The 27,815-nt window shown below is 47.9% G+C and overlaps 1 protein-coding gene across 6 annotated transcripts; it reads left to right on the top strand.

Annotated features, from left to right (window-relative positions):
* Positions 1 to 1,114: 1,114 nt before the first annotated feature.
* Positions 1,115 to 27,770, top strand: ctnnd1 (catenin (cadherin-associated protein), delta 1). Of its 6 annotated transcripts, none has more exons than XM_062521507.1 (21): positions 1,121 to 1,449; positions 8,539 to 8,690; positions 11,940 to 12,011; positions 12,334 to 12,459; positions 12,915 to 13,186; positions 14,841 to 15,128; positions 15,575 to 15,833; positions 16,261 to 16,483; positions 17,347 to 17,545; positions 18,366 to 18,483; positions 18,670 to 18,823; positions 19,529 to 19,546; positions 20,648 to 20,713; positions 21,520 to 21,647; positions 21,889 to 22,039; positions 22,769 to 22,964; positions 23,308 to 23,498; positions 23,627 to 23,680; positions 23,789 to 23,868; positions 24,434 to 24,535; positions 25,157 to 27,770. In XM_062521507.1, exons 2-20 carry the CDS (start codon positions 8,544 to 8,546, stop codon positions 24,491 to 24,493), a joined length of 2,802 nt encoding a protein of 933 aa, XP_062377491.1. In that variant the 5' UTR covers positions 1,121 to 1,449; positions 8,539 to 8,543; the 3' UTR covers positions 24,494 to 24,535; positions 25,157 to 27,770. The 6 variants fall into 6 exon arrangements, with proteins under 6 accessions (XP_062377533.1, XP_062377491.1, XP_062377525.1 ...); XM_062521515.1 differs by having other exon boundaries at positions 1,156 to 1,173; XM_062521549.1 differs by lacking the exon at positions 8,539 to 8,690 and having other exon boundaries at positions 1,115 to 1,173.
* Positions 27,771 to 27,815: the final 45 nt, after the last annotated feature.

Below are 27,815 nucleotides of genomic sequence, written 5' to 3'. Positions count from 1 at the left end.
AATCATGACTGATCATTATCATGACATATTTCAAGATGAATGTTTTTAAATCTAGTAATATGTGGGCTCACTCTTCCTGTCATTGCATAGTACAACTCAGTGATATTACAATGAATTGGTCAGATAAATACAGAACTATAGGCTACCAACTCAGGCTTATTACAATGAATTGGTCAGACAAATACAGAACTATATATGCTACCAACTCAGGCTTGAGCCCTGTCCCGGTGCTGATGAGATCTATTCAGGCTATTATCTGTGACAGGTCTTTACTTATAGCTTCTTAAATTAAATATATTGGACAATACCACTCATCCACTACACAATGGACTGGTAAAACAAAAAAGTATTTGCAGTTGGAGGCTACGCCAACTAAGCTGTAAGAAAGACAGATAGGCTACAGAAAGACTTTTTTACCCACTGCAATAGCACGTTATAATGACTCCCATCTGGGCAGAGAGAAAGGAATAACATTTTAAATAATTTTCTGTATGTATGTATGTTTGTATGTTTTTGTTGAATGTTGTGTTTGTATTGCTGCTGAAACACTGTACTTTCCCCTTGGGGATGAATAAAGTATATATCTATCTATCTATCTTCCTTAACTGAGGGTGTGTGGGGTGATTAATTTGGAATGTTTTGTCACTGATTTTGACTCTCAAGTCAAACCCAAATGTGGTCCCATAACTTTAAGACAGCAGAGCCTTTTCCATGCAAGGTGAATGTCACAGTGTGCTCGGAAAAGTGACTGATGGTAGTTGGGTAGTTTTTGAGAAAATATTAGCCCACTCAATATTATGATGATGTGTGACTAGAGACATTTTAGGGGCCAAAATGTGCTGGTGTGACACGCACTGGTGCAACAGTAGGCTAAAGAGTTGTTATGGTATTGGATTCGATTCCTTTTAAATGTCCCTGCACACCACATGTCAGTTTCTTCAAACTATTGGTCTATGACCACTGACCGCAGGTGTACAAACTTGATGACAGGCAAATTAAAATGAGGACAAAAAGAAAATGAAGGAGGTGCGTGCTTTCTGGTATTACGGTAGTGGTACCCCTCCCATTGCCACTAGTGTGTGTGGTTTTTCCAAGTAGGGGAGGAGACAGAACAGGAGGAGTCGCGACGAAGAGGGAAGAGAAGTGAACAAGGCGAGGAAGATAGCTAGGAAGGTGGGTTTTAAAACCAGTACAAAAGTTCATGTTCATTGAAATTCGATTTCTGTGAGACCTTTTATGGGCGCAACGTGTTGTATAATTGAGAAGGATTTTGAAGGATTCGCGCTGAAACAGTGAATGGACGAAGGGGCTATAACGCCCTAATTTCGTTCAGCAACGTTTGGAATTACAATCACTTCCTACCGCTTGGAAATCAGTATCTGGCAATAGCAGCCTGTTTCGATAGGCCGAGACCCGAACCACACTCCGGACTTGCACAAAAAGACAAAGGTAGACTTATTTGGACACTGAAATGTAGTTATGTGTGTGTATTTTTTGTTTGATTTACATGTAAACGCTACTTTGCCGCTAACTTTCTAGTCGTAAATTTAATTCTGTTGGCATGCATACGATGAAGTTGGTTGGCTTGGCGCTAGCTAGCTTGTTGGCTAACGTTAGCTAGCCAAGGATAGCTAGCAAGTGGTTACCGCAACGCATACTTTAGATTGCTAGCAGATAGCTCTATGCCCTAGGCTAGCTGGTTCAGCCCGAGTCCAACGTACACTTATAGTCCTAACGTTTACGTTATATATATTATTGTGTGTATGTTTATGTAAACGAACATTATACGTCTGTTCTTTTAAGGATGCTACATGATAATCCGGATGTATTAAGTTTAAGGTTGTCGTACCATAGCTCAGTCAAAATCAATGATTCGTCTCATCACGAGAAATTACCAGCGACGTTATGCTATCTCGCTAACTTAACGTTGCATAGAAAGTGTTACGTTTTAGGTCATGGTATCAGTACATTGAAACTAGCAAGACTTTGTTACCGACGTGTATGCATTTCCCATCAGTTTAAAAGCGTCAATCATGTAATTTTCTGATTTTTGATTTGAACGGTTATATCCGAGTTAATGTTCACCAGGTATCTCCAGCTCTAACGTTACTGTTACCCAGTATGGTAGCGAGAGCTAAAACGGTCAGACATTAGTGTGTAGTAACTTCATAGCTGCTACTGTTTTTGTTGTCCGGGTTTTGTTCTACTGATGGTGAATAGGTTAGTACTACGTGGTGATCTTAACAACGTATGATAAGTTAGACATGTGTTGTGTGGAAGTAACTTTACATCAAAGTTGTTTACTGAATACCCAGACACTCCCGCTCGTTCACCGGCTGGCGACCAAAATCGAGGCGAGGTCAAAGCTTGCGAACACCTGTGTTCACGGAAGTGCGCGTATGTATTGGTTCAAAATGTAACTTGTGCAGTGGAGGTCTTAAACAGGTAGTCCTCTTCGTAGGCTAGACAGTCATGTGTGTTTGTCTTGAAGTACAAAGTAACTACTTGTTTGTGGTTACTGAGTGTGTGTGATCTAATAGTTTGTTGACATAATAACTTAGTAGTAAGTTAGTTAGCCAGCCCATCTACGTGCCTACTGGTATGTAGAAGCTATTCTTGTGAACTTTAGAATCGTTCTTTTATGGGGATGAATATGCTGCTATCTGATACTTGAGTTCACTTTGAGATGAGCTTGTTTTCAGCCAGCTTGGTTTTAACTGAAATATGAGGTGAAACTCGACGTCTCCTTGTTTTGGATCAACTACTAGGCAGTAGTGAGGAAAGCAACGCAGAAACCTGTTGAGTGGGTATTTGTTGAATGGGTGTGGGTGGGGGAAGGGGCAGGCGTGGTTCCGTGTTTTCAATGGAAGCACTCGGCAGTGGCCGCCGTATTCCCCGTTAACATTTGCACACAATTCACCCGCAAGTGTGGAAAACAACTTGGGACAAGACGGCAAACGGATGGCAACTGCACAGCTTCTTTTAATGCTGGTGAAAGGTTTAATTTGAACCAGAGCGACTGACTCGTTTGTCTGAATCCGTGAAATTAAGTTGTTTCTCTCAGCACAACAGTCAGACATGGTTGAGATTTTTGTGCATTCCACATGTCCTGCGGGCGTGTCTCCTTTGACCTAGGTTTTCTATGGAGAGCAAGGGCGAGTTTTTACATGCCCCCCGCCCCCCCACCACACACACGTACACTAGAAAAGTAATGCAATGAGGACAGGACGGACTTTAGTGGTGCAAGTCTTGAACCTATATAGAACTTGTGATATCATTAAAAGTAACGCGTTGGTACGCTGCGCTGCCCGTTAAGGCAGACGTATCATTTTTGAACCGCTGTAATGAGAGGTTTATAGTTACGAGAAGGGTGTGTCCGTCCTACACGGAAGGGAGTTGTTTGGTTTGAAAAGAGACGGAGAGGTTTAGAGAATGGAAGCGTTCACCTCTGAACTCTATCTGGTTACCTCATCGTTTGTGTTCAAAATTCAGCTTTTGGCTTTGCTTTGGCTGTCTCATCCATATGACACAGTGGAGAGGAGTCATTCCCTCCTGGTCAGACTTTACCATGACAAGCCACAACTCCGGCACTTCAGCTGGCTGTGCTGCGTCAGTTATGCCCGAAGCATGACCAACAGGTCGCATGCATGAACACACCTCCAGTGAACTCTAACTCGCTCAAACATGACAGGGGTTTCCACAGCTGTATTCTCTCTCTCTCTCTCTGTAGTTATCCTTACTGTATTGTGTGAGGGACAGGGACAAACGTGTTTGTTGGGTGACTGAGTGCCTGACTGCCTGTCTGCTGAGGAGCGTTGGAAGTTTGTGTTCCAAAGTTCAGGGAGGCGTTAGTCTGGAGCCACGCCAAGGCTAACGGTTTGGCTCCTCTCATTCAAATTTGCCCTGAGTCAGCAGAACGTTGATCTGGGCCAGCTAGACCAGCATTTTAGTTCTGTCCACTATTATGGTCTGGCCAGGACAACTGGGGTGTAGTGCATATTTCATGCGTCTGTGTGGCGTATGGGTATATATGTGTACTGTACTGCACCCGCCTCGTCTGTGTCCATGCCTGCCTGCAGTGCCGGCCTGTTTGCCTTCTTTTGCTGCACCTGTGCGGAAGGCTCAGAGTTCCTGATTTTCTGCGGGGCTTCATGCAGGTCCACTGCCTAGAGGCGGAGGAGTCCTGCAGTCTGGGGCAGCTGCCCTCAGCCATATCAGCTGGTTATGAATGTAAGTGCTGCTGGCCCTCGCTGAGTGGCTGTTGCAGCTGTATGGCATGGTATGCACTGCAACGTGGGGGCTTCCTCCACGTCCACTTATTGTGTGGGAAGGAAGCATATGTCATCTGCCGTCAGCCCCTGCGCCCGCATTGTGTCACGTCTGTGCTGCTAGCACTGACCCTGTGTGGCTATGCTAGGTGTTTGGGCACCGGGCCGTTAAGTGGCTTAGCAATCTAATGCCAGCGCCATCCCATTAGGAGACACACGATTAAGTGTTCAGGCAAATTGAATTACTCCGGGTGCTCTCTGCCGCTCAGGGATAATGCCCATGTTTCTGTCTGTCCGTCATAAGCTGGATAATGATGGCACGAGCACCCTGGTTCAGCAGGTGTCCCCGACTTGTCTTAGGTGGGTTTGTCTGCTTTAACCCCCACCACACACACTCACTTCATGTATTGATCCATTATGGATGAGCAACAGATGAGGGTTTTTTTCTTTTTCTCTTAAACACTTCAGCAGCTCCCCCAACCCCCGCTTCATGAGCAGCCAATTTCAGTTACTTAAGCACAAATACCTGATATGCTGACCTTTTCATTTTTGATAGACTGTTCAAACATTGACCGTTTCATTGCTCTTAGCTGAAGTGATATTACAGCAGTCTCAGGATCAGTTTCCATGCCGCTGTGCGCCAGCCTTATCCTTAATAGGTAAAACTAGAAACGGGCTCGAACAGTCAAGAACCATAGCTTTACAGAGCACCAGTGTCATCTCCTGGCGTAATTCCTTAAATGGCTAAGCAGGTGTTGAAATGTGGGGTCGTGACTGTTTGCAGGTGTGTGTGAGAAAGTATGTGTGTGTGTCTGTCTTTCTCACTCACACCGTCATCATATCATCAGATTCAACCAGTCAGTTACTCAGAGACAATGCTGGCTGACTCACCTTTCATAGAGGTGGAGGGGAGTGAGGGAGAGCGAGTTTTTGAGAGAGAGAGGGAGAGAGAGGTCTTAAAGGGATGAGAGGGAGAGAGGCTGTACGGGAAAGGGGTGGATCCCTCAGCCATTCAGAGCAGCTGAGACAGGATCTGACATGCCACAGTTTCAGCTGGAATGCGTGTCATAGGGAGCTTGTGTGTGTGTGTGTGTGTGTGTGTGTGTGTGTGTGTGTTTTCCTGCCTTTTTGTCAGTGTGAGTGTGTTTGTTCTGGGAGGAAAAGGCGGAAGGCGGGTGGGAAAACAGTTTCAGTAGCCATCGACGAAACTCACTGCTGTGTCTGTGTTTTCAAGGACAACTGCGTCAGCCCCCCTCTGCTTTCTCTCTCTCTCTCTCTCTCTCTCTCTCTCTCTCTCTCTCTCTCTACTCCCTTTTGCTGTCTCTATCTCTTACTCTCTCTCTCTTTCTCTTTTACTCTACTCTCTCTTCCTCTCTTTCCCTCTCTCTCTCTCTGACACACACATCCCATTGTTATCAGGCCCACGCCACACGGACAGCTGCAAATATTTCCCGTGTGTGTGTAAGAGTTGGGCTGAAGTTATTTGAAGTGTAATATTCATTACTCGCACTGGCAAGAGAGGAGGGGGTGGCCAGGGTGGTTTTAGAACAGTCATCCGGTCTGGCCTCCATTGGGGTGATTCCAGCGTTGTTTGAGATATGCAGCGTTTTAATTTTAAGATTTGGTTTGAGGTCAAGCGCCAGGCTGGTGTGGGATTTGTTTTGGTCCCCCGAGTCTCTTCTGGGTATTTGCACTGCCACTGGGGTTGTCCTTATTTGTCTTCTTTGCTGGATGTGTCAAAGTGTTGTTTCATGGTGGTTTTTGTGAGTGGTTTTGATTGTGTTTGTTGTTTTTTCCTTGTGTGTTTTGTCCTGGGGAGTCGCTCCTCTCAGTCGGTTTCGCTATGTTCCCTTTCCCTACACCGTGCCATTAGGCTACACTAGCTTTATTTGCATTTGAAGTCCAAACAAAAGGTCACACCCACTAGGCTAGGGAGAGATTTACCAGGTAGTCTGGTCAGCACAAGAGCCACTCAGTCATAGATGACCAGTGTCCTCAGCCACAGGCGCACATGACCCGATTACCTGATCAGAAACGGTCTGTCCCAGTTTCGCTGTCTGTTATTACAGTGTTGAAAGACAGCATGACGAGGCTTTGGTGGACAGTGTAGCCTAAATAGGGGCCAAGGTTGTTCGTGCTGCCGAGAATGTCCCCTGGCTACCTTGAACATAGCAGTGTTCATATCTGTCCAGCTGATTTTTAGTCCTGTTGAAAGTAATGCGTAATTCAGAAGCGAGTGTCATAGTTTCACCCCTGTCTTGTTGAGACATTGGCTGAAAGTTGAAAGCTCTGAAATTATGTCATCCCAGACCAGCAGACAACTTCCTGCCAGCAAATGACATCATTCATATTTCCCTGGGAGTGCCATCATGCGGTCTGGGACTGAGATATGCACGGTGGTGTGGGCGTGTGCTAATCACGGGCTGGTTGTCTAGGCAGGCGCGAGTGGGGGTTGTTCTCTTTACACAGGGATTGTTTTATCGTCATAAATCTGCTAGTCAGATGTGTAGGATATGTAGGGCTGAGAGTATCTTATCGGAAGCTGGGCTGAAGTTACCTTTTCTGTGTCTCCGGTGAGACTGCGGCTGTTGCTCTCCTGACAGGAGCCCAGAATAACTCTGAGGCCCCTGCTTCTCCACGCGACAGGCTTTCTCACCTGCAAATAGCTCTGTGGATGGTACTGCGGCAGCCTGCCAGAGAGGTGCTAGTAAATGCACTGGTGCTCTCTTTTTTTTCTAGGTGCTTTGGCCCTTGACGTTTCTGTTTTTCCACAGTATTGCTTTGTGAGGCAGAACTCACTTTAAAACAAGGCAAAAAAGGCCAAGTTAGTCAGATCGAGATGCCAAAAAAAAGAACACGTTTGCTACTGACAGCTGTTGGAAATGCTGGCACTCGTTTAGCTGTTTGTTTAGTACATAAGCCTAGCTATACGGTGGCATCCTGACCAGAACGACTGCATTGTTATGGTTTTTGTCATTTTTTAGTACGTAGCCTTAGGAAAGGTAAAACCTTTTGAGGTCGGTAGCTATGTTGTGTTGACAGCGTATCTGTTGTAATGAAGGTCGCTACAACGTATAACGGATGTTATCGCATGAAAACCACAAAAGGAACAATAGGGCAATATTCTTCCTGTTGGTCAGCAGGGCAACTAGAGCTGTCTGTCCACAGTTTCACTCTCAGGTCAAGTAAGATGGCGACGTTGACCTCTTTTAATGGACACTTTCGGTTATGATTGAGGAAATGGCCACACTAAGTCGCTAAGTGGCTGCGTACCGGAACTGGCTTGAGTGGTGGTGTTGTCCAAGCTGACTCTCTAATGGGAATGAGACCCGTGGGTGTACACACGCACACACACACTCACACACACACACCCTTGTACTCAAACACACGTCACATGGCCTTACATAGACATGGTGCTGAAGCCTCGCAAGCCTCATGTCTTATTCATGCTCAACATGAGCCATATGCCTACAAGCTTGAGTGTGAGCGCGCGCAAGCAACCGCGTGTGTGTGTGTGTGTGTATGCACGCCGGCGTGTGAATGTGTGTGCGTTTCTCCCGAGGTGCTTCTGCAGCAGCACTGTGTTACCACACCTCTATCTGCAGTGGTTTGTTTGCACTCACTCTCTTAACAGTAGTGGAGCTCGTGTGCCAGCTCCTCTCTTCCTCGCTCCTTTTGACACTTCTATCTTTGTCTCTCGCGCTGGCTTTCAACATTAACCCCGTTCTCCCTGGTGTGCGTTTGCGTCGGGCGTGCCTCTCTGAATGTTTTGCTCTCCCCTTGTTATCTGTAGCGCCATTGTGCTGTGTGTGTTCGTCTGTCTGTGTGTAATGTGCGTGGGAGGCTCGACTTCTGTCTTTCTGTCTGTTCAGTTGACACCACTCTGTATGGCAGAGGGTTAATGTGTATTGGAGACTACATGGAAGTATTGCATTACTTGTGTGTGTGTGTGTGTGTGTGTGTGTGTGTGTGTCTCTCTGTCTCTCTGTCTCTCTGAGTCATTGCGTGTCTGTGTCATGCCTTGTCTGTGGGTCTCTTGTGTTTGGGCCTCCGGGGATTTTTCCCCCCCGTCCTAATTGGGCACTTCGCTCTTGATCTCTGCTCACTCTGTATGAGTAACTTCTTGCTCCGTCTATACTTATACTCTCAGTATGTGGTCAGCTTGCCGTATGCCGAGCGCACTGTCTTACTGGTGTTGGGGCTTGCTCTGTCTGTCTGTCTCTGTCTGTCTGGGTGTGGGTGCGTGTGTAACACTCTCTCTCTCTCTCAGTGTGTATGGAGCACTGTGAGAATGCGGCGTCTCTCCTGGCCTCTGTGCGGGAGCAGGAGATGCAGTTTGAGCGTCTGACTCGGGCTCTGGAGGAGGAGAGGAGGAGCGTGGGACCATCGGGTACTCTCCCCCGCCCCCTCCCCACCCTGCAGGTAACACCCCACATCCTCCACCATCACCACCACTACCACCATCATCACCATCATCCGCCCTCTAAAAGCCCTCATCAGCCTCCATCTCCACCGCCACCCCCCTCATCCCCCCCACCCCCAGCTCATCCTCCCAGCCTGCTGAGTCATTTCCCAACGCCACCCTCGGCCGTCATCATCACCCTTTAGGGACGCCCAGTCCTCTACTCCCAGGCCTTGATGATTAGCTGACCCTTTTAGGGACCATTACTTTGCACACAGACACCGCAGCATATAGCAGATACAGTAAGTGAAGACATTAGACTGATAAGAGATGCGTTCGTCCTTTACACACACACACACACACACACACACACATCGACACGCCGGGAACGGTCATCGCCGGCCTACTCCACTGCATCTACGTCAGCACCCAGCATGGGACTTCCACCACCGCATCAACATTACCCCCAGCTTACCCAGCCTTACATGTACCCCATACCCCCCTGTGACCTTGTCACACGCACTCAACGCTTAGCTGTCCTCATATTCCAGATTGACCTCTCAAGCCTGTGTCCTACCCACCACATGACTCCCATTGACTCCCAGCCCATGACACACATGCATTGACACACACACACACACACACACATATATATATATATACACACACACACACACACACACACTCCCATCAGTGTATCACTATCATCCATCCCATCTCTCCACCCTGCACCACCTCCACCTCACCCATGCTCTCTCCATTGCTCATCCCTCTTACTGTGTGTGTGTGTACAGTATGATGTGTCAGGTCATTTCCCACCACTCTACTGTCCTGACCGCCACACACTGTGTCGTCACAGTGGTTGTAGATCAGGTTGGGAGTGTGAGTGTGTGTGTGTGTATGTATGTGCTGGCTCAGCATGTACAGGAAAGAGTGACACCCATCACATCCCAACCAGTCTCCACCCCACACTCCTCCATCGCCACCACAGCTCTCTCCTCTCCTCTCCTCCGCTCGCTCGTTCGCTCGCTCTCTCCATCCACCCTCTTTGTGTGTATGTGTGTATGGGGGGGGGGTCATCATGTTCCATTACCGCGCTTGCATGCTGCTGGGTCACTGTGTGTCATAACAAATCTTCTAACAGAGAAGGCGGTTTGCCTTGGATGCTTTTTGCTTTGGAATGTTTATCTGGTAACAGTCAAAAGCTCACAGAATTTGTTTTGAATGATGTTCACTCGCTTGTCTTTTTTATTTTTAATTGGATGTCACCAAAACACAACTCCCTCCTCTTTATCTCCTGTCTCCTCTCCCTTTCCCTTTTTCTCTCTTTCTCTCTCTATCTCTCTCTCTCTCTCTCTCTCTCTCTCTCTCTCCCCCTCTCGCTCTCTCTCGCTCTCTCTCTCTCCTGTTTTTCTTTCTTTCTCTGTTTCTCTTTTTCTCTCGTTCTCTCTGTCTCTTTCCCCCCTCCCTCCCTCTCTTCTTCCTTCCAACCATGTCCCACACCCCCTCTTCACCACTGTGGTACAGCTCATAGGGAGAGTAAAACCGGTTCAGTTAGTCAGATCCATTATCTTCATGGCCATAGACAGAGAGGCCCTTCACCCTCTCCCAGGATGTTGCTCAACACATTCTCAGAAGGAGCAGAGCTGCCTATCTGCCTGCCTGCATGAGTGAAGTGAAGGATCCGCAGGCTGCGCCGGACTCGTCTGTCTTTGCTCAACGGCTGCTTATCACGTCTGAAGACTCAGGCCCTCATGATTTAACTGTGACTGATGCCACGCCCAGTTTTTCCCAAGATCTGATGACACTAAGCTAGTTCCTGTGTGTGCGTGCTTGTGTGTGTGTGAATGACCTCAGTTAGGCCCGCTCTCCACATACATTTGTGGTTAACCCTGATTCTCTCAGTTCACACACACACACACACACACACACAAATGCACACAGAGTACTTTCTGTATCTGTTAAATACAAAACACAATGTTTCTACCACCAGCCCCCATTCAGAGAAACGTAATCCCACGTTAACCCTATTGGACACACCCTTTTTAAACTCTCTTTCTGTCTCTTTCACTCTCTCTCTCACACACACACACACACACACACACACACACACACCACAGACACAGGCATGTATATACATTATCTCGTACCACGTGAGTTTCGTACAGAGATAAGTCTTGGCCAGTGCGTGTTAGGCCAGCAGGGTTCTGGAATGCCACCAGCCTTATCTGGGCTCTGTTGACATAGTTAAACAGCATTAACATGCCAGCCAGTTCACAGACCCAACTCGTGGGCAGGTCCACACAAGCAAAACGCACTACACTTTCACTGCTCTGAGACCAGTTGTCCTCGAGGCACGAAGAGGAATCTGGTCTCTGAATCTTCTCCTCTGGAGGGGGAAGATCTGCTTGGTGGTTGTTGCTGTTTGCCATCTGGTTCCTCAACTGGAGTTCAAACCACTGCTGGGCTGCAGGCAGGATGAGATGCATGAACCGACTCGAGGCAAAGTGAAATTGTGGCAAGGTTTTAAAATGCTTCCTGAAGCATGCTTTCATCACAAGCCTTAGTGTTTTGCAAATTGATGGCATAGTAGAGATTAATCGAGGCCATTGCATTTCTTTCTCCTCACCAACACCACCGCCAGTCTTACCTTGATGAGAATGGGTGAACACCCACACAGCCAAAGCAGTGATGATCCTACGCAGCATAGTGGCAAGGCCAGCAGCTCTCCTTGAACATTTTGGCAGGAACGACTAATGTATTTGTGTACGTGTGTGTGTGTGTCTGTATGTGTGTGTGTGTGTGTGTGGGCGTGTGTGGCTGCATGCCTTTACCACACGGACCAAAGAACATTTTCCCGGAAGCTGCCTCGAGCATTCCCTGACTTGCCCGTCCTCTTCTGGCGCTCGTCCTCCATCTGTCCATCCATCTCCCATCAGCCACGCATCCATGTGTCTCACTGCTCTCTGTGTGTGAACTTGATGTTCGTTCTTCTTTTCAGCCTCCACTGCATGGATTTGGACTGGAGACCAGTCGTATATTGACGTGTGTGTGTGTGTGTGCGTGTGTGTGTGTGTGTGTGTGTGTGTAGGGCTGATGTAATGACATTCTCTCAGTGTCCTGCAGTAACCTGCAGCGCTGAATATTTGGAATTGTTCAGCTACTTGGTCACTGGCTGTTGTGACGCCCTGAGTGTAATCCTCTGTGTGTGTGTCTGTCTATGTGTGTGATCACTCGGTTCACCCACTCATCCACACTCTCTCCTATAGAACGGGCGTGTCACTGGTGATGCGGAGTTAGAGAGACTCAAACTGAGCGAGGGATATATCAACGGGACACAGGTAGGTTTAAGTGTGTGTGTGTTTGTTCTTCCTTATTTCTTGGCCAGCTGTTCAGTCACTTTTTTTGCCATTGTGTGTTTGTTGAGAGATAGAGAGTGTGTGTGTGTGTGTGTGTGTGTGTGTGTGTGTGTGTGTGTGTGTGTGTGTGTGTGTGTGTGTGTGTGTGTGTGTGTGTGTGTGTGTGTGTGTGTGTGTGTGTGTGTGTGTGTGTGTGTGTGTGTGTGTGTGTGTGTGTGTGTGTGTGTGTGTGTGTGTGTGTGTGTGTGTGGGGAAATGCTTCTCTTGGCTGTGGTTCACCATTGTTCTGTCCATGTCCTTACAGTACAGGATGTTAGACCCAGGTCATGTCGTCGAGCAGACGTACCATGTAGAGGAGGACCCTCAGGAGGCTCCCTCTGTCATCTCCGAGACCAACGATGACGGAACCACACGCCGGACCGAGACCACAGTAAGAACGCTGACCCCTCCCATGCAGAAAAACACTGACCAGGCTCTTACGTTCACACAAGGACACACATACGTATGCCCACACACACATACATACGCCTCATACACACAGACACACACACCCACTGCGGATAAGGACAACTTTTTCCTCTGTGCCAGTGCTATTCTTGGCTGTTATCTGCCACAGCCAAGTTAAAGTGCTGACAGGGCCTGAAAAAGGCAGGAAATATAGCACAGTGGCTTTGTCATACCGCTATCCTTGAAAATGACATCTCTCACTATCAAACACGCAAAGCATGACAAACGACTGAAATACCCTGTCGTGTCTATGGGGCTTATCATATTCCCAAACTCGGTTCTCACTGCAACATTGACCCAGATTTGACCTGCTGTAATCCACACTGTCTAATCAGTTGAAACCCCCCCCCCCGGTCACCTTCGTGTCCTCTTCTCCAGGTCAAGAAGGTCACCAAGACCACTACCACACGCACGGTCATCCCGTCGGTGTCGGACACGATGTCCCTGGATGGCAGCAACTCTGTGACGGGGATGGGTTACGGTGCACCCATGTACCGGCAGCAGGGCGGTCCAGTGGACTACCCTACCGCCACCGTCCCCCGAAACTACCACTACGGCCCACCAGGTGGCTACGACGACTACCGCAGCGGCCCACCCTCAGAAGCCTATGCCAGCCTCAACCGTGGCATGCGAATGGACCCCAACTACAGGTGTGTGTGTGTGTGTGTGTTTGAGGGGTTTTTCTGCAGTGAAAACATCTCTCTTTTTTTGCAGTGTGTCCCTTGGTTTTGGGTGTATGTAGTATAAGATGCTTAAATGATTCCTGATGAGCTCTATGACCATACAAAGCAACTACGTACTTAGACCGTGTCTGTTCAAAGCTGTATATTTAGTACGGAGTTCCTAAAAAATGGAGCTCAGAGAATTCTTTGTCAGAGAGAGCGCTTCACGCACTCTGAGCTGAGAGGGAGTTAATGAAGCCCCTGGCAGGATGTGGATCCAGCTAACGTGTGAGATGAGGTGTTGATTTGACTCTGTGCTGCGCTGCTGTGAGCAGGAGCGGAGGTGTTGCATATCTTTCTGCCGTGTCATTAGCACGTTCATTTCCAGATTGGCCAAAGATGTTAGTGGGGATATGATGCCCAACTGCTCAACTTTAAGCATCATTATCACAATTATGTTGGTCAACATTGAGATCACGGTTATATAACACGATTACTAAATTATTTCTGAAACCCGATCCATTTTTGAGTATGGATACAATTAATTTTCCTTCATTTATCTTTTATCTGTCACACTATCATAATACCCTACTACATGGACAAGAATGTCTAGCAGCCTCATGACCCTCCCTTACACGACTAAGTCGGGCATGGTTGTGCTCAGTGCTTTGGTTCAATGCAGCTTCATCAGAATGTGTAGTTGTGCCCCTGTTACTGTGGCATGAGGTGAAGTAAGCATTGCAGTGAACTCTCCCTAGAAACACGCCATAAAAAAGCTGGCTGACTACATTTCAGAGTCTCACTTTGTTACTGTGACGGAGTACCGTGGCTACAGTTGAGTATGCGCTCTGATTGCCATACCAACAGCCCTGGCTCGTTGCCGTTGCGGTCGAGCTGCAGGGTTAGCACCCGGAGACCCGGGTTCAAGACCGCGTGGGATCACCGCTCTCTCACTTCACTTCACGTTACTTTCACTTCAGTAAAGAAATTAAATCAGAATCGCTACTTTTACCAGTACAACCTTCATCTGTACTTCTGTAGTAGAGAAAGTGTGCACTTACACCCTCTCTGCACTGCTCTGAGTCTGAGCTCTGTGCGCCAGGTGTCCTGTTAAGCGGTATTGTGTATAGATCCCTACAGCAAGGGAAGGAGCAGTGTGGCCTGACTCGGTGACTGTGTCTCTTCTCTCTCTAAAGCAATAGAATCGCAGTAGACCTGTAGTAGCCCAGCCCGCTGCGGCTCTATCCCAAACGGCTCACTCGCTCCCTGCTGGCCTTGCGCCCTCAAACAGCAAGGTCTGCAGGGGTGTTTCAACGCTGGGTGTCCACCTCTAGTAATAACAGTGAGCCAGTTGGGAAGCCAAGCTCACCCCAAGCATTACCCAGCGCCTACTACAGCTTTACAGTAGTGCAACTCCTAAATCCCACTCTCTCTTTTTCTCTCTCTGTCTCTGGCTTTCTCTTTCTCTTTCTCTCTCTCTCTGTCTCTCACGTTCTGTCTCTCCCTCCCTCCCTGTCTCGCTTGCTCTCCTTTTTCCCTTTCTCTCCTCCACCCACCCATCCCCTCTCTCTCTCTCTCTCTCTCTCTCTCTCTCTCTCTCTATCCCTCCCCCTCCCCCTCTCCTGCTCCCTCCGTCCCTCAGGCCGCCTGACACCTACCGCACACTGGACCCCAACTACAGGGCACAGAGCCGGAATCAGCTGGACCCGTACGCGGCGCAGCCCCAGGTGCATGGGCGCATGGGCAGTGCCCTGGAGCTGTCGGGCATGCAGCGCTTCGTGCCCGAGCCCTACGGCCTGGAGGACGACCAGCGCAGCCTGGGCTACCCCGACGAACCTGACTACGGCATGGGGCCTCCGATGCACTACAGCACCATGCCTCGTCTAGCACACGGCATCCCCATGCACGCCCCGCCACCACGCCGGACTGGGTAAGGAAGTGTGTGTGTGTGTGTGTGTGTTTGTGTAAGGGTGAGCGGAACTGTGTGATTGTGATACCACCATGAGGATAAATGAAAGTGAGCTTGTGGTACTAATGGACTATGCAAGCATGAGTGAGCATGTCAGAGCATGACTTTGTGGGTCTCTATTTCATTGGGAGTTTTAAGACGCTTAGGAAATTAGCTCAGAGTGTGTTTCTGAAGGTGACAACTGTGAAGGCGCCTTCAGTGCGTCTATTTCAAATGTGTTAGTTCTGGTGGGAACGAGTGTTCCGTTGCCATGGCAGCCAGCCACTTCTATTTGCTCTAATTGTATTTCTTATCGCCCTTTTTTTGGCTCACGTTTAAAGTCATCATTCTATGTTTAACCCCTTCCCTCTGTGTCTGTGTGTGTGTCTGTCTGTGTCTGTCTGTGTCTGTGTGTCCCCATCTATCAGGAGTTACGAGGGCACCCTGGACGGAGACATGAGCGGCACCGGGGACATGTACTACTGGGGCGGCGGTGCTCCCCTGGCCCAGTGCGAGAGGGGCAGCATGGCCTCGTTGGACAGCACCCTCCGCAAGCCCCCCCACGGCCCCACCACATGGCGGCAGCCCGAGCTGCCCGAGGTCATCGCCATGCTCAACTACCGCCTGGACCCCGTCAAGAGCAACGCCGCTGCCTACCTGCAGCATCTCACCTTCAAGAACGACAAGGTACGGCGCCGACGAGCACCTGCGCTCAGCCCGTCCTCTGGGGCCCTGAGCGCATTCCTCACCCCGTGAGGCCGCATCCATGTTCGTTGGCATGAGTAATGTTGTCCTTGCAGTGCTGTCAGCCTGCGTTTGTGTTTGTGTGTGTGTACTTAGGGGATTAATCACGCTTTTCTTCTCTTTCTGTCACACCCTCTCTATCAATCTTTCTGTTCACTGCTCTCTGTTTGGCACTTACCTTCACTACCTTTTTCTTTCTTTACTCTATATTCTTCCCTTCTTTTTGGCTCTCTTTCTTTCTTTCATTCATTCTCTCTTTCTCTCTCTCTCTCTCTCTCTCTCTCTCTCTCTCTCTCTCTCTCTCTCTCTCTCTCTCTCTCTCTCTCTCTCTCTCTCTCTCTCTCTCTCTCTCTCTCTGTCTCTCTCTCAGGTGAAATCTGAGGTGCGTCGTATGAAGGGCATCCCTGCCCTGGTCTCCATGCTGGACAACCCAAAGAAGGAGGTGCACCACGCTGCCTGCGGTGCTCTCAAGAACATCTCCTACGGCCGCGACCCCGACAACAAAATCGCCATCAAGAACTGCGACGGCATCCCGGCGCTGGTGCGCTTGCTGCGCAAGACCCGCGACCAGGACCTCACCGATACCATCACAGGTAAGCCCCATCTCTTATACCTGTTTCCTCAATCACACCTCACCCCCACACAACTGACCTCCACAGGTAAGCCATGCTGCGCATACCTGGTTGCTACTATCATAGATGAACCATGTCCCCTTATACAGGAGTTCTATTACAATTACATCTCGTTCCTAGAATACAGCCATACACATTTTCACTTTTAAATGCACTCTGTAATCTACTCTGCTCTTTTTGAGATGATTCCTTTAGATTTACTATATTCCTATAGCACGTAGAATACTATAGAATACCGCAGATGTATTCTTATCTTGCCCTTCCCTTTTCGCGCACACACTAAGACAAATTCCTCATGTGTGTCCGTACATGCGTACTTGGCGGAATAAAGTGATTAAAACGATCCACTTCCTCTTAAAGTTATCGTGAAACTTGACACCGGCACAGGTAATCCCCCTCCTGTAAGCATGCTTCATTTGTGACCAAAGGTACTTTTGAATGGCCCATATTGCGAAATGGCCTCTTCCCGTTGAGCAATGTCATGCGTAGACCATTTAGTGTCAGATTGTGAGTCATGCCTGCCAGTTGCGGTTAAGAGTGTAGTAAACCCTTAATAAAATAGTTCTGCCATAACATGACCCACACACCAGTTCCCAGGAAAAATGATTACGTGCCATCATCAAAGCAGTGGTTGATTGTGTGTGTGTGTGTGTGTGTGTGTGTGTGTGTATGCATCTGCGTGCGTGTGTCTGTGTACCAGCTTTTCTGGAACAGAGCCAAAAATGGCATACCATATTTTGATACCGCTGTTGGCACACACAATGTTTGGGTCCTGTAATGCCACAGCACTGACCTCTGGGCCTTCCGCCTCTCCCCCCACGCAGGCACCCTGTGGAACCTGTCGTCTCACGACTCGGTGAAGATGGAGATCGTGGACCACGCGCTGCACGCGCTCTCAGACGAGGTGATGGTGGCCCACTCGGGCTGGGAGAGGGGCAGCGAAGGCGGGGGCGGCGAGGAGAACTGCAAGCCACGGCACCTGGAGTGGGAGACGTCCCTCACCAACACGGCCGGCTGCCTGAGGTGAGCCTGCGGGCTGGGGGCGGGTGGGCGGGCGGCAAAAGGGGCCGCACAGAACGCTGGCTTGGGTAAAAGAATGGGGAGAATGATTGGAGGAAAGAGGAGGAGGAGGAGGGGCAAGGGGGGTCGAGCGAGTGTCACTTACAAAAGGCAGCACTGGGGCAGCTGTAGTGGAGATGGAGAGAATGACGTAGCGAAAGGAAGGAAGAATGGGATGAAAAACGGCCTCAGACGGAAGAGTTGTTGTATGGCCATGTGTGAAAACTACACCACATAGGAAATAGAGGACGGCTAAGTGGAAATGCCTCGGGCCTGTCACAAGCCGCTTAATGGCCTCTGTGTATGTACGAGAGAAGAGCTGTGTGTGTACGTGTACAAGAGAAAAGCTGCGTGTGTGTGTGTGTGCGTGCGCTACAGTCTGGAGTTGAGTGAAAAGGCAGAGGGAGAGGGAGAGAGTGCATGGTGGGACAAAGGAGGGAAATGTGATCTTTGAATCCGTTTATTTCCCCTGAGTGCTCCTCTTTCAGGGCGCCTGCTTCTCTCTCCACTGCTGCTATTTGGCTTCAGAAACCACTCTTTTTCACTCGCACCCGAAGCTTGCCACTCTAGTGCCAACCCGACAAGGCGGGACCCTCTAAATGCCAACCCGACAAGGCGGCACCCTCTAATCCCTACACGGCTACTGGGTTGATGTCTTTTTCCTCCTCTATCCCATCTATCCCCTCCTCTCCATGTCTGGATGTTGTTGTTACTGTGGATGTAAATGTTTATTTTTCTTCCTGATGTTTTATTTTAAACACAATCTTCTCTCTCTCTCACTCAGGAATGTGAGTTCAGAGCGCAGTGAAGCCAGGAGGAAGTTGCGAGAGTGCACCGGCTTGGTCGATTCTCTCATGTACATCGTCAAGTCACAGATCGACTGCAAATCTGTCGATAACAAGGTTTGTCTTCCATTGTTTACCGCAAACACTATTAGTTTTCCATTGTTTTATGCTCTCGATGGTTAGGGATTAAGTCTGGCTACACCACAAATGTCCTATGGTGCTGCCCTCCTCCAATACCAGTGCACCTAGATATTGATGTGTGGTCATCTGTGTGGTCTCTCCCTCTCCCTCTACTTTGTACAGCTGATAGAGAACAGTGTGTGTCTGCTGAGGAACCTGTCCTATCAGGTGCATAGAGAAGTGCCCAACTGCGAGCGCTACCAGGAGGCCGCCCCGGTCAACCAAGGGCCTGTCCCCGCACAGAAGACCGGATGCTTCAGCTCACGCAAGGGCAAAGGTGTGTGTGTGTGTGTGTGTGTGTGTGTGTGTGTGTGTGTGTGTGTGTGTGTGTGTGTGTGTGTGTGTGTGTGTGTGTGTGTGTGTGTGTGTGTGTGTGTGTGTGTGAGAGAGCGCGCGAGAACGAAAGAAAGTGGACGCCAGTGATGGTAGATTATGTTGAATATATTTAAAGCATCAGCTCTCCTTTCTCTCTGAAAATGACCATGGTTGATGTATGTGCAGTCATATTAGTGCATGTTTCCTCTAAAGTATAGTGCATTTCTTTGGCTATAACATGTGGCCACTGTGGGGGTTTAGCCGTTGTCTCAGTCCCAGTGTAGTGAACCACTGCACGTAATTGTGTCTCTTCGCTGCTGGGGATTTCAAATCAAATCTTTGAATGGCCCAGACTTGGCTCTTCTGAACCTATGCTCTGATGCCCAGCTATGTGTCTCTTGGGTGCTCTGGGGGGTTGCATGCTTTGGGGCAGGGCCTTTGGTGTGTGTGTGTGTGTGTGTGTGTGTGTGTGTTTGTAGACCTGCTTGTGTATTGGTGTGGGTGGCTTGGGGGGATACAGCTGCTGGTTTGTTTCCATACTGAAATACTCTCTTCCCTGCTATGTCCTTCTCTTGCCCCTTCTCTCTCTCCCTCTCTCCTGCGGTCCTCTACCCGTTCTCCTCCTCCTCTTCCTCCTCTTCCTCTTCCTCATCTGCTCCTGATCCAGACGAGTGGTTTTCCAAAGGTAAGCTGCTCTCTCCGAATCTTAACTTTTGGGTCTGTTTGGGTCTTGATCAGGCTTTCAGAGCTGCCATACATACACTACTGTACTCATGCCCTTCCTAACCATACAGCCAGTAAGGTCATTCACTTTATGGTCCATTAGTTGCAGATCAGTGCCTACATTTTGATGCTGCTCGAAGCTTGCAACTTTTAATGGAATTTATTAGGGGTGTCACAATCTTGTTCGTAAGTCAGTTATCAATCGAGATTCCTTCACAATCTCGACCTTTAAAATCAAAGGTATGTAACCACACCCCTAATGTCATGTCTGGCAGGCGTGGGGAAAGCGCGCGCACACTAACACTGAGTCGACATAATCTCCTCTTACTTCAAGCTGTACCCAATTAAGACTATAGCAACAGCTGATATAGAAGCCGCATCAACCGAACTCAAACCCCCATCCTGGTGTCTCTGAATGAACCACAAAATAGTTCCACAGCAGGGAGTTCAGTCAAGTCACTTAACACTTAGCAAGTGACAAGAAGTTGTAGTTATAGTTCAAAATTACTCCAAGGCATAAATAGCACATTAAAACCTTCGGTGTAATATTCTACTAAACTAAACTAAACGATGCAATATAACACCAAACTAGTGGCGTTTTGAAGGGTTCTAAAACAATCAAATGATCATTTATGTTATTTTTTTTCCACTTTGTTCACCTGTGTCTATTCTGTTTAGTAGTTTGTGGTGTGACACCCCTACAATTTTCCTTGGTTGATGAGCTTTGGCAGATGTCTGCTGGCTTGACTGATGTAAATTTGTTGAAAGCCTGCACTCTAACGGTCAGTTCTAGTCAGTTTTGGCCTATAGGCACAGTGTTCATTACCTAATAGTTATGCAGTGATGTCAATCATAAATTCTGAACTCCGCTAAAGATGAGCATGAAGACTCCCCACTCATACCCTTTCTTCTCCTGCACTTAGCTCCATTATGTCTGCTTGATCAGTGAATATCATAAAGCAAACTGGGATCTGTGGTCGATCAAACTCACTGCCCTGTTGCAGTTTTGGCACATGTTCATCTAAATACCCACTCTCCCCCCTCTCTCTCACCACCCCTCCAGGGAGGAAGGATGATGATGGATCTTCTGATGTGATTGAAATTCCAAAGAGGACCACACCTGCTACAGGTAAATGGTGAAGTGTGTGTGTGTGTGTGTGTGTGTGTGTGTGTGTGTGTGTGTGCACCCTTTGTCTGTACGGACCAAAGTGAACTGTATGTTTTCTCTTCGACACTTCCTCCTCATCTACGCTCAAGTTAAGAGTTAACTATGGTCCAATCATTTAGTGGAGTGTTTTCCAGCTGCTGGACTGTGACCCTGCTTATGGTCTGTGGAATGTTGCTGCGCCACAGTAGGATGTAGCATTTTGTAGGATGCTTTTATTCTGGTCCTCCTTGCTCACACCAAGAACTTCACTAATAGAACTGAAGCCTCTGACAACCACTATTATCACATATACAGTTGTGCTCATACGTTTATGAACCCATGCTAAAAGTTGACTTAAAAAGAGGAATAAAAAATTGTCATGGTTTTATTTCAGTTCGCTTAAGAGGTAGTTTGATTTGCATTCAGAGATGATCTTATGGAAAGTACCACATGCCATGATTTTTTAATCATTATTATTATTCCTATTTGTGGTCCTTTAGCATGGGTTCATAAACTTATGAGCACAATTATATGTATCCACTGGCTATGTAATCTAGACACTTGGTTGTTTAAGAGGACGAATGCCTGAAATGTCACTGATGCATTAAAATAGATGAGCATTGTGTTGCACTCTAGAAGTGTTGCAAATTGATGCTATGCTCTCACATCACTAGCACAACGCTAGCGGTGTCAACCATCCCGGTGCAGACCCAAACAATAGCAGAGGTGTTGCTGGCTAGCGCGACTTCCGAGCCTCACCGCTGTGCCTTTGCCGGTGCTTTGTGCAGGTTATGAGATGCTGTACCAGCCGGAGGTGGTGCGCGTCTACACGTCGCTCCTGAAGGAGAGCAAGAACCCGTCGGTGCTGGAGGCCGCGGCCGGAGCCGTGCAGAACCTGTGTGCCGGGCGCTGGAGTGTAAGTGTGTGGGCGCGGCTGTCTGGGTACCACGGGCGCTTAACATGACCCAGAGCTGGGAATAGTAACCGACGAAATGACTCAAATGAGGAAGCTGTTAAAAATAAGATTTCCTCCCTATTTTAATCAGTTCATGTGATTTTTCTAGTTGTGGAGCCAGTGTCTGTTTTCCTTTCCTGTCTTTGCATTTCCCCTCCTCTCCTCTCGTCTGACGGTCTGTCTCCCTCCCTCCCTCCCTCAGTATGGGCGGTACATCCGGGCGGTGATGCGACAGGAGAAGGGCCTGCCCATCATGACGGAACTGTTGGCTCATGGGAATGACCGTGTGGTGCGCGCCATGTCTGGGGCACTCCGCAACCTGGCCATCGACGCCCGCAACCGTGACCTTCTCGGTTAGTCTCACCATGTGTGTGTGAAAGAGACCTTTAGCCTTTGGCCTTTATACATGTGTGGATTCGACCAAGGGTTTTTCATTCATACAGATGTGGAGAAAATTAAGAGACCACTGCACATTTTTCTGATATCATCCTACAGATGCAGAGTGACATTTGAATGATTTGAAGGTCATATTTAAAATTAAGAGACCACTGCACATTTTTCTGATATCATCCTACACTGCCGAGTGGCATTTGAATGAGTTGAAAGTCATATTAAAATGTGCAGTGGTCTCTTCATTTTGAATATGACGCTCAAGTCATTGGAATGTCACTCAGCCGCAGTAGGATGACATCAGAAAAAACGTGCAGTGGTGTCTCTTTTTTTCCATAGCTGTTTATTCCTATTATGTAAACATGCGGAATGGATGAGCAGATTTGAGAAGCATTGCAATTTGATAATTTCATAGTGTTTTCTGAATGAAGATTGGGGGGGAATCCATTTTCTGTTGGTAGTTAGTCATTTGTGAACATAACACATTTTCAGTTCCTCTCCAGAGAGCTAATCCACACTGTAAAATGGCCATGGTGGCTCTGCTGCCCTTACTGTGTTATGATTTCTGTATGGGCCTTGATCATATATGTAGATGAAAGATCAGGGGTGTTGGAGTGCTGTTTTGTGGCCCTGTTCGAATGTCCAGTGCCGGCGTTTCTCACCCCTCCCTTCCTCCACGTGTCTACCTGCAGGGAAACACGCGGTGCCGCACCTGGTGGCCAACCTGCCGGGCGGGGGTCAGAGCCAGCCGGTGCGCGGGCTGAGCGAGGAGACGGTGGTGTCGGTGCTCAGCACGCTGGCCGAGGTGGTGGGCTCCAGCGTGGAGGCCGCCAAGACGCTGCGCGCCTCGCAAGGCATCGAGAGGCTCGTGCTCATCAACAAGGACGGGTACGCATCTGTGTGTGTGTGTCTGTGTGTGCGGACAGAACACCGTTCAGCAGAGTGTTTGTATTTGTGTGGTTGTCATTAAGACATAAGTTTGTGTGTCAGTCACCAAGTGAATTTGGGGATCTTTGGTGCCAAGAATAGGGGAGTCGTGTGTGTGTGTGTGTATTAGTGGAGTGTTCTCAGCTGTGTGTGTGTGTGTGTGTGTGTGTGCGCAGCCATGACCCTGCTCTTCCTCTGTATTTTGAGCTTTCCTCTGGGGAGCTGGTGAAGCAGGGCAGGCTTACTGCAGCAGAGGCCGTGTCTAACTCCCTGTCCTCTTCCTCCTCCTCCTCCTCCTCCTCAGGAACCGTTCGGAGCGGGAGGTGCGCGGTGCGGGCCTGGTGCTGCAGATCGTGTGGGGCTTCAAGGAGCTGCGGCGCACGCTGGAGAAGGACGGCTGGAAGAAGTCCGACTTCATGGTGAACCTCAACCCCCCGACCACCACGCGCAGCAACGGAGGCTACGAGGACAGCACGCTGCCCCTCATCGAAAGGGGTGAGGAGCGCCCACACAGTCTAATGTCTACCACAGCACACACACACACACACACACACACACACACACACACACACACACACACACACACGGAAGAATGTAATGATTTTCTTTTGTTGTCTTTCCAGGAGGCAAGCAAGACCGTGAGAGAGATATGATTCCACTAAATGACATGGGACCAGGTAATTATCTTACCTCACAAACATATCACACACACACACACACACACACACACACACACACACACACACAAACAGAACTAATGGAACTCTTGGCATGTGCTTCATCAGATGCGTACTCTACACTGGACCAGAGAGGCCGGAGGAACACCTTGGACAACGCCCTGGACACGGACAGAGACGCCGCACAGGTGCGTGCAGCCACACACCTACGCGTCCCCTCAACCTCCTCTCCAACATGCACACGCACCTAACACACTCGACTGGGGCTGTTGACACTTCCTCAATGCCCTGACAAATTCCCCCGACACATTGGTTGCACACATGCAGACACACACAATCTTGGCATGCATCACTAACTCTTTGTGCTAATGTAACAGAACAGTGCCAAAGTAACGGAACTGTGAGATTCCTAATTCACTGCTGTCTTACACAAACTCTCCTAATGATAACTACTGCACTGTAACTAACTAACCAAAAATAACCACAAGCTCTTTTATTTCCCCCAACTCTCTCTCTCTCTGTCTACTTTGCAATGCCTTTTCTCACTTTTTCCTCATCACCTCTCTTGTTCATTGCCTCGGTCTCATTCTGTCACTCACACTCTCCTCCGTTTGCTCTCCGTGACGACGGCCCATTGTTCTTTCACTCTCCGCACTCTTTCACCCTCTCCTGCATGTCATACTCTCGCTCATCTGTCACTCCACATCTGTCTCTTTCTCTCTCTCTTTTGCTCTCTTGCTCTCTCCCTCTCAGGGAGGGATGTATGGGGAGAGGCGTGGCTCTATGCCTGTGCTGGACTCTTACGACGGTTAGGCCACTCCCCCCTCCCCCCAAAAAAGTGCATGATCCAGCATGGTATGTGTGTCTCGCCGGCCTCTTTTCCCCACTGCACGGGCTCTTTCTGTGTGCGTGTGTGTGTGTGTGCGTGCGTGTGTGCGTGTTTGAGATGTCCCTATGTCTGTCCTCCTCCATGATGTTCAGAGTAATCTGATCTCCCCTCCCTAGTGTGTGTGCGTGTGTATGTGTGCGCGCGTGTGTGCGTGCGTGTTTCATGGTCCTGCAGTGTCGCTGTGTACTTTGTTTTGTATTTATGTTCACAGTGTGTGGCCAGTTGTGTTGAGGTCATGTGGCCTGACAAGTCACATGCTTTATAATTATGTTATCCCCCCCTTTGGTTGCCTGGTCTGGTTGACTGTAGCTGACAGTGGAAGGCTGTGGCTACAGCTGTGCATTTGTCTGCATATGCACATACTGAGAAAGGACAGGCCCAACTTCCTCATGACCTGTTTGCCTAGTTGGTGCAGTGCTCCTTTGAGTTATGAGATTTTGTCTCTTTTTTTATTTTGTGTATGTCTCAGCAACTCAACCCTGCAGACCTGATGTAGTCCCTGTGAACATTCTTTCTTTCTGTCTCTGCCTCTTTTTCTGTCGGTTTTGTTTGTGCTAATCACTCTCTCTCTCTCCCTCTCTCGACAGAAAAACTGATTGTCTGCATTACTCGAGGAGAGCGCCCTCTTCCTGCCTACTGTCCCTGCTGAGCCTTTGGGACTCTTAAGGGACAACAGCCAGTAGTGAATCAAGACAAGACACTCAATCTCTTTCTGTCTCTCTCTCTCTCTGTTTCTCTCCGTGTATTTCAAACGCCAATCCCTATTCGCATTGAACGCTTGAGGACCACTGTCTAAGGACACAGACACTATAGAACTTTTGCTGTTTTATTTTTTTGGGGATTTTTATTTTATGTTTCTTCTCTCACCATCCACAGAATGCCATCTGAATAGCTAAGGACAGACCTACTAAAACACTAAGGAGGGGGGGGATCCTCTTTCAGTCTCCTCCCTCCTTCTCCTCCCCCTCGCCATCTCTCCTAACTGCTATTGAAGTTTTTACAGCAAGCCAACCATGAAAGCATAAGTCATGACCACTCTAAAGCCCCCTCCCTAGCTACCTCCCTTAGTGACGCCACAGTCTGGACGGATGGTCGCCTCCACACAGGCTTCTGTCACACTGCTGACCTTCACAACCTGAGCTCCACTAAGACTGACTCCTCAATGAGCTGTGACTACCATCACCAAACTGACTAACTTGTACCACTACAGTGTGAGAGACACACACACACACACACACACACACGCACACACGCACGCACGCACGCACACACACACGCACACTTACAAGGGACTCCTTCCTCATATTGTGAAACGAAAAGGTCCCTTTGTCTTGCTATCTTCCTTTCCTTTTCATTTTATTATGATTTCTGACTTTTCATTGGTGGTTGGGGGGCTCATTAGAAACATGCTACAGTGTGTATCGATTAGTTGTATAGTAAACCGTGTATTGATTTTGCATCGCTAACTTAGTCCTGGTTTATCCGGCTGTCTGAGTCAAACAAATGACTGGCTTTGTGCCAAAGGCGGCTGTCTACCATTTGCTGGCGCTGGGTTAAAAAATGTACATAGAACACTCGCAAAACTGAATACATGGTTCCGCACTACATTTAATATATATAAATATATATGTTGGGAGAGAAGCAGGGGCCAAGTTGTAATTTTAGTCTTTGCCCCCCAATTCAGTCCTGATGACCACTGCAACGCATTCCCAGTTCACAACTGGCTAGCCAAATGTGTTTGTAGCTGTTATCATGGAAACGCCTGTGGAGTTTTGCCCAACATTCCATAGTCTCTGAGGAGACCATGTCAGAAGGGCATCAATGGGAAGGGAGGGGGGGCACTGGAAGAAAAGCGCCACTGCAAAGGATTAATGGAGATGTAGGCAGCTGCAGGCTGCTCTGATGATGCCGGACTTAAGTCTCAGTTTTTCTTAAGCAGTTCTGTCTTATGCAAGGGCAAACAGCAGATTTGATTGTTGACCCGGTATGCTTTCTTTTCCAAAGTCTGAATATACATGAATGTGTAAATATGTGACAGCATCCAACAATCCGCTGTATTGTCTTTGAGTGCCTCACTCACGGATGGTGGTTGTTTTTTTGTTTTTGTTAGTTTGTTTGTGTGAGTGTGTGTGTGTGTGTATGAGCGTGCATGTAGACACAGCACATTTTGTGTGTGTGTGTGTGTGTGTGTGTGTGTGTGTGAAAGGGTTTTCTGAAGGGCATGGCAGTGGTGCTTTACAACGGCTCCTAATGTGTGGTATTGCTTGCATACTATGTCTTCGGTAGCCATTTTTTGTTTGTTTTGGAGTGGCTGGTGGTTTTCAGATTCGGGGTGTAACCCTGTGTGTTTCTTGAGTTCCTAGAAGTACAGTGCTTGTTCCTTAGACTGCATATTCCAAATGCACAGTAACAAAGTCTGGTGTAGATAATTACTGAATGGATACCATAGCACTAGGAGTTGGGGAATATTTTACTGTTTTGTTTTTACCCTTTTTATTGGTTTCCTTTTTATTTTTATTTTTTATTTTTATTTTAATTTTTTTCAAAGAAAGTCATGTTTTGAGTCATTTGTTGTATTTAACACTAATCATTTGACCCACAAGAGCGCAAGCGGTGTCATGATGGCCGTTACTACGTATTACTGAAAGTGACGTGGAGACTATATTCCATTGGTTAAGTGACCGTGAGTGTGAAGAGGGAAGTGGTTCAAAGAATCTGAATTGAATTGATATGGAGAATGCAACACTCAAGTCTGATGGAGGCAAGATTTTTGATTCTAGCTTGGTATTTAGATTAAAAAAAATAAGAAGCACATTTAACTATATATACAAGAGAATATTTGTTAAGTTTAATTATTTTCCTCTTGGTTTTATGTCCTTTTTCCTTTTTTATATTATGATTTTGGGGGTATTCTGCGGGTGCTGTGGGTGAATGCATATGCAATCAGTTTTATTTTTTAATTAAATGCATTTATGGTTTATATCTTTTAATTAAAAACAAAACAAGAAAAAAAAAAGTCATGTCACCTTTCGTCAGTCCTTATTGCTCTGATTCTGCAACACTAATCAGAAAATGATTCCAGATGAGAAACGTAATCTCTGTTTGCCTTGGCTCTTAAAGTTGCACCTTTCTTTCATGGATGGAATATGTAACTAGCAATACTGTTTTTAATAATAAAAGAATGATTTTTTCAACATCCTTGATCTTTATTTAGTTCATTCTTTTATATTTAAGCCTACTTATGTG

Source organism: Sardina pilchardus, chromosome 2 (assembly GCF_963854185.1).
Source record: "Sardina pilchardus chromosome 2, fSarPil1.1, whole genome shotgun sequence".
NCBI lineage: Eukaryota > Metazoa > Chordata > Actinopteri > Clupeiformes > Clupeidae > Sardina > Sardina pilchardus.
This window is presented reverse-complemented; position numbering and strand designations above follow the sequence as displayed.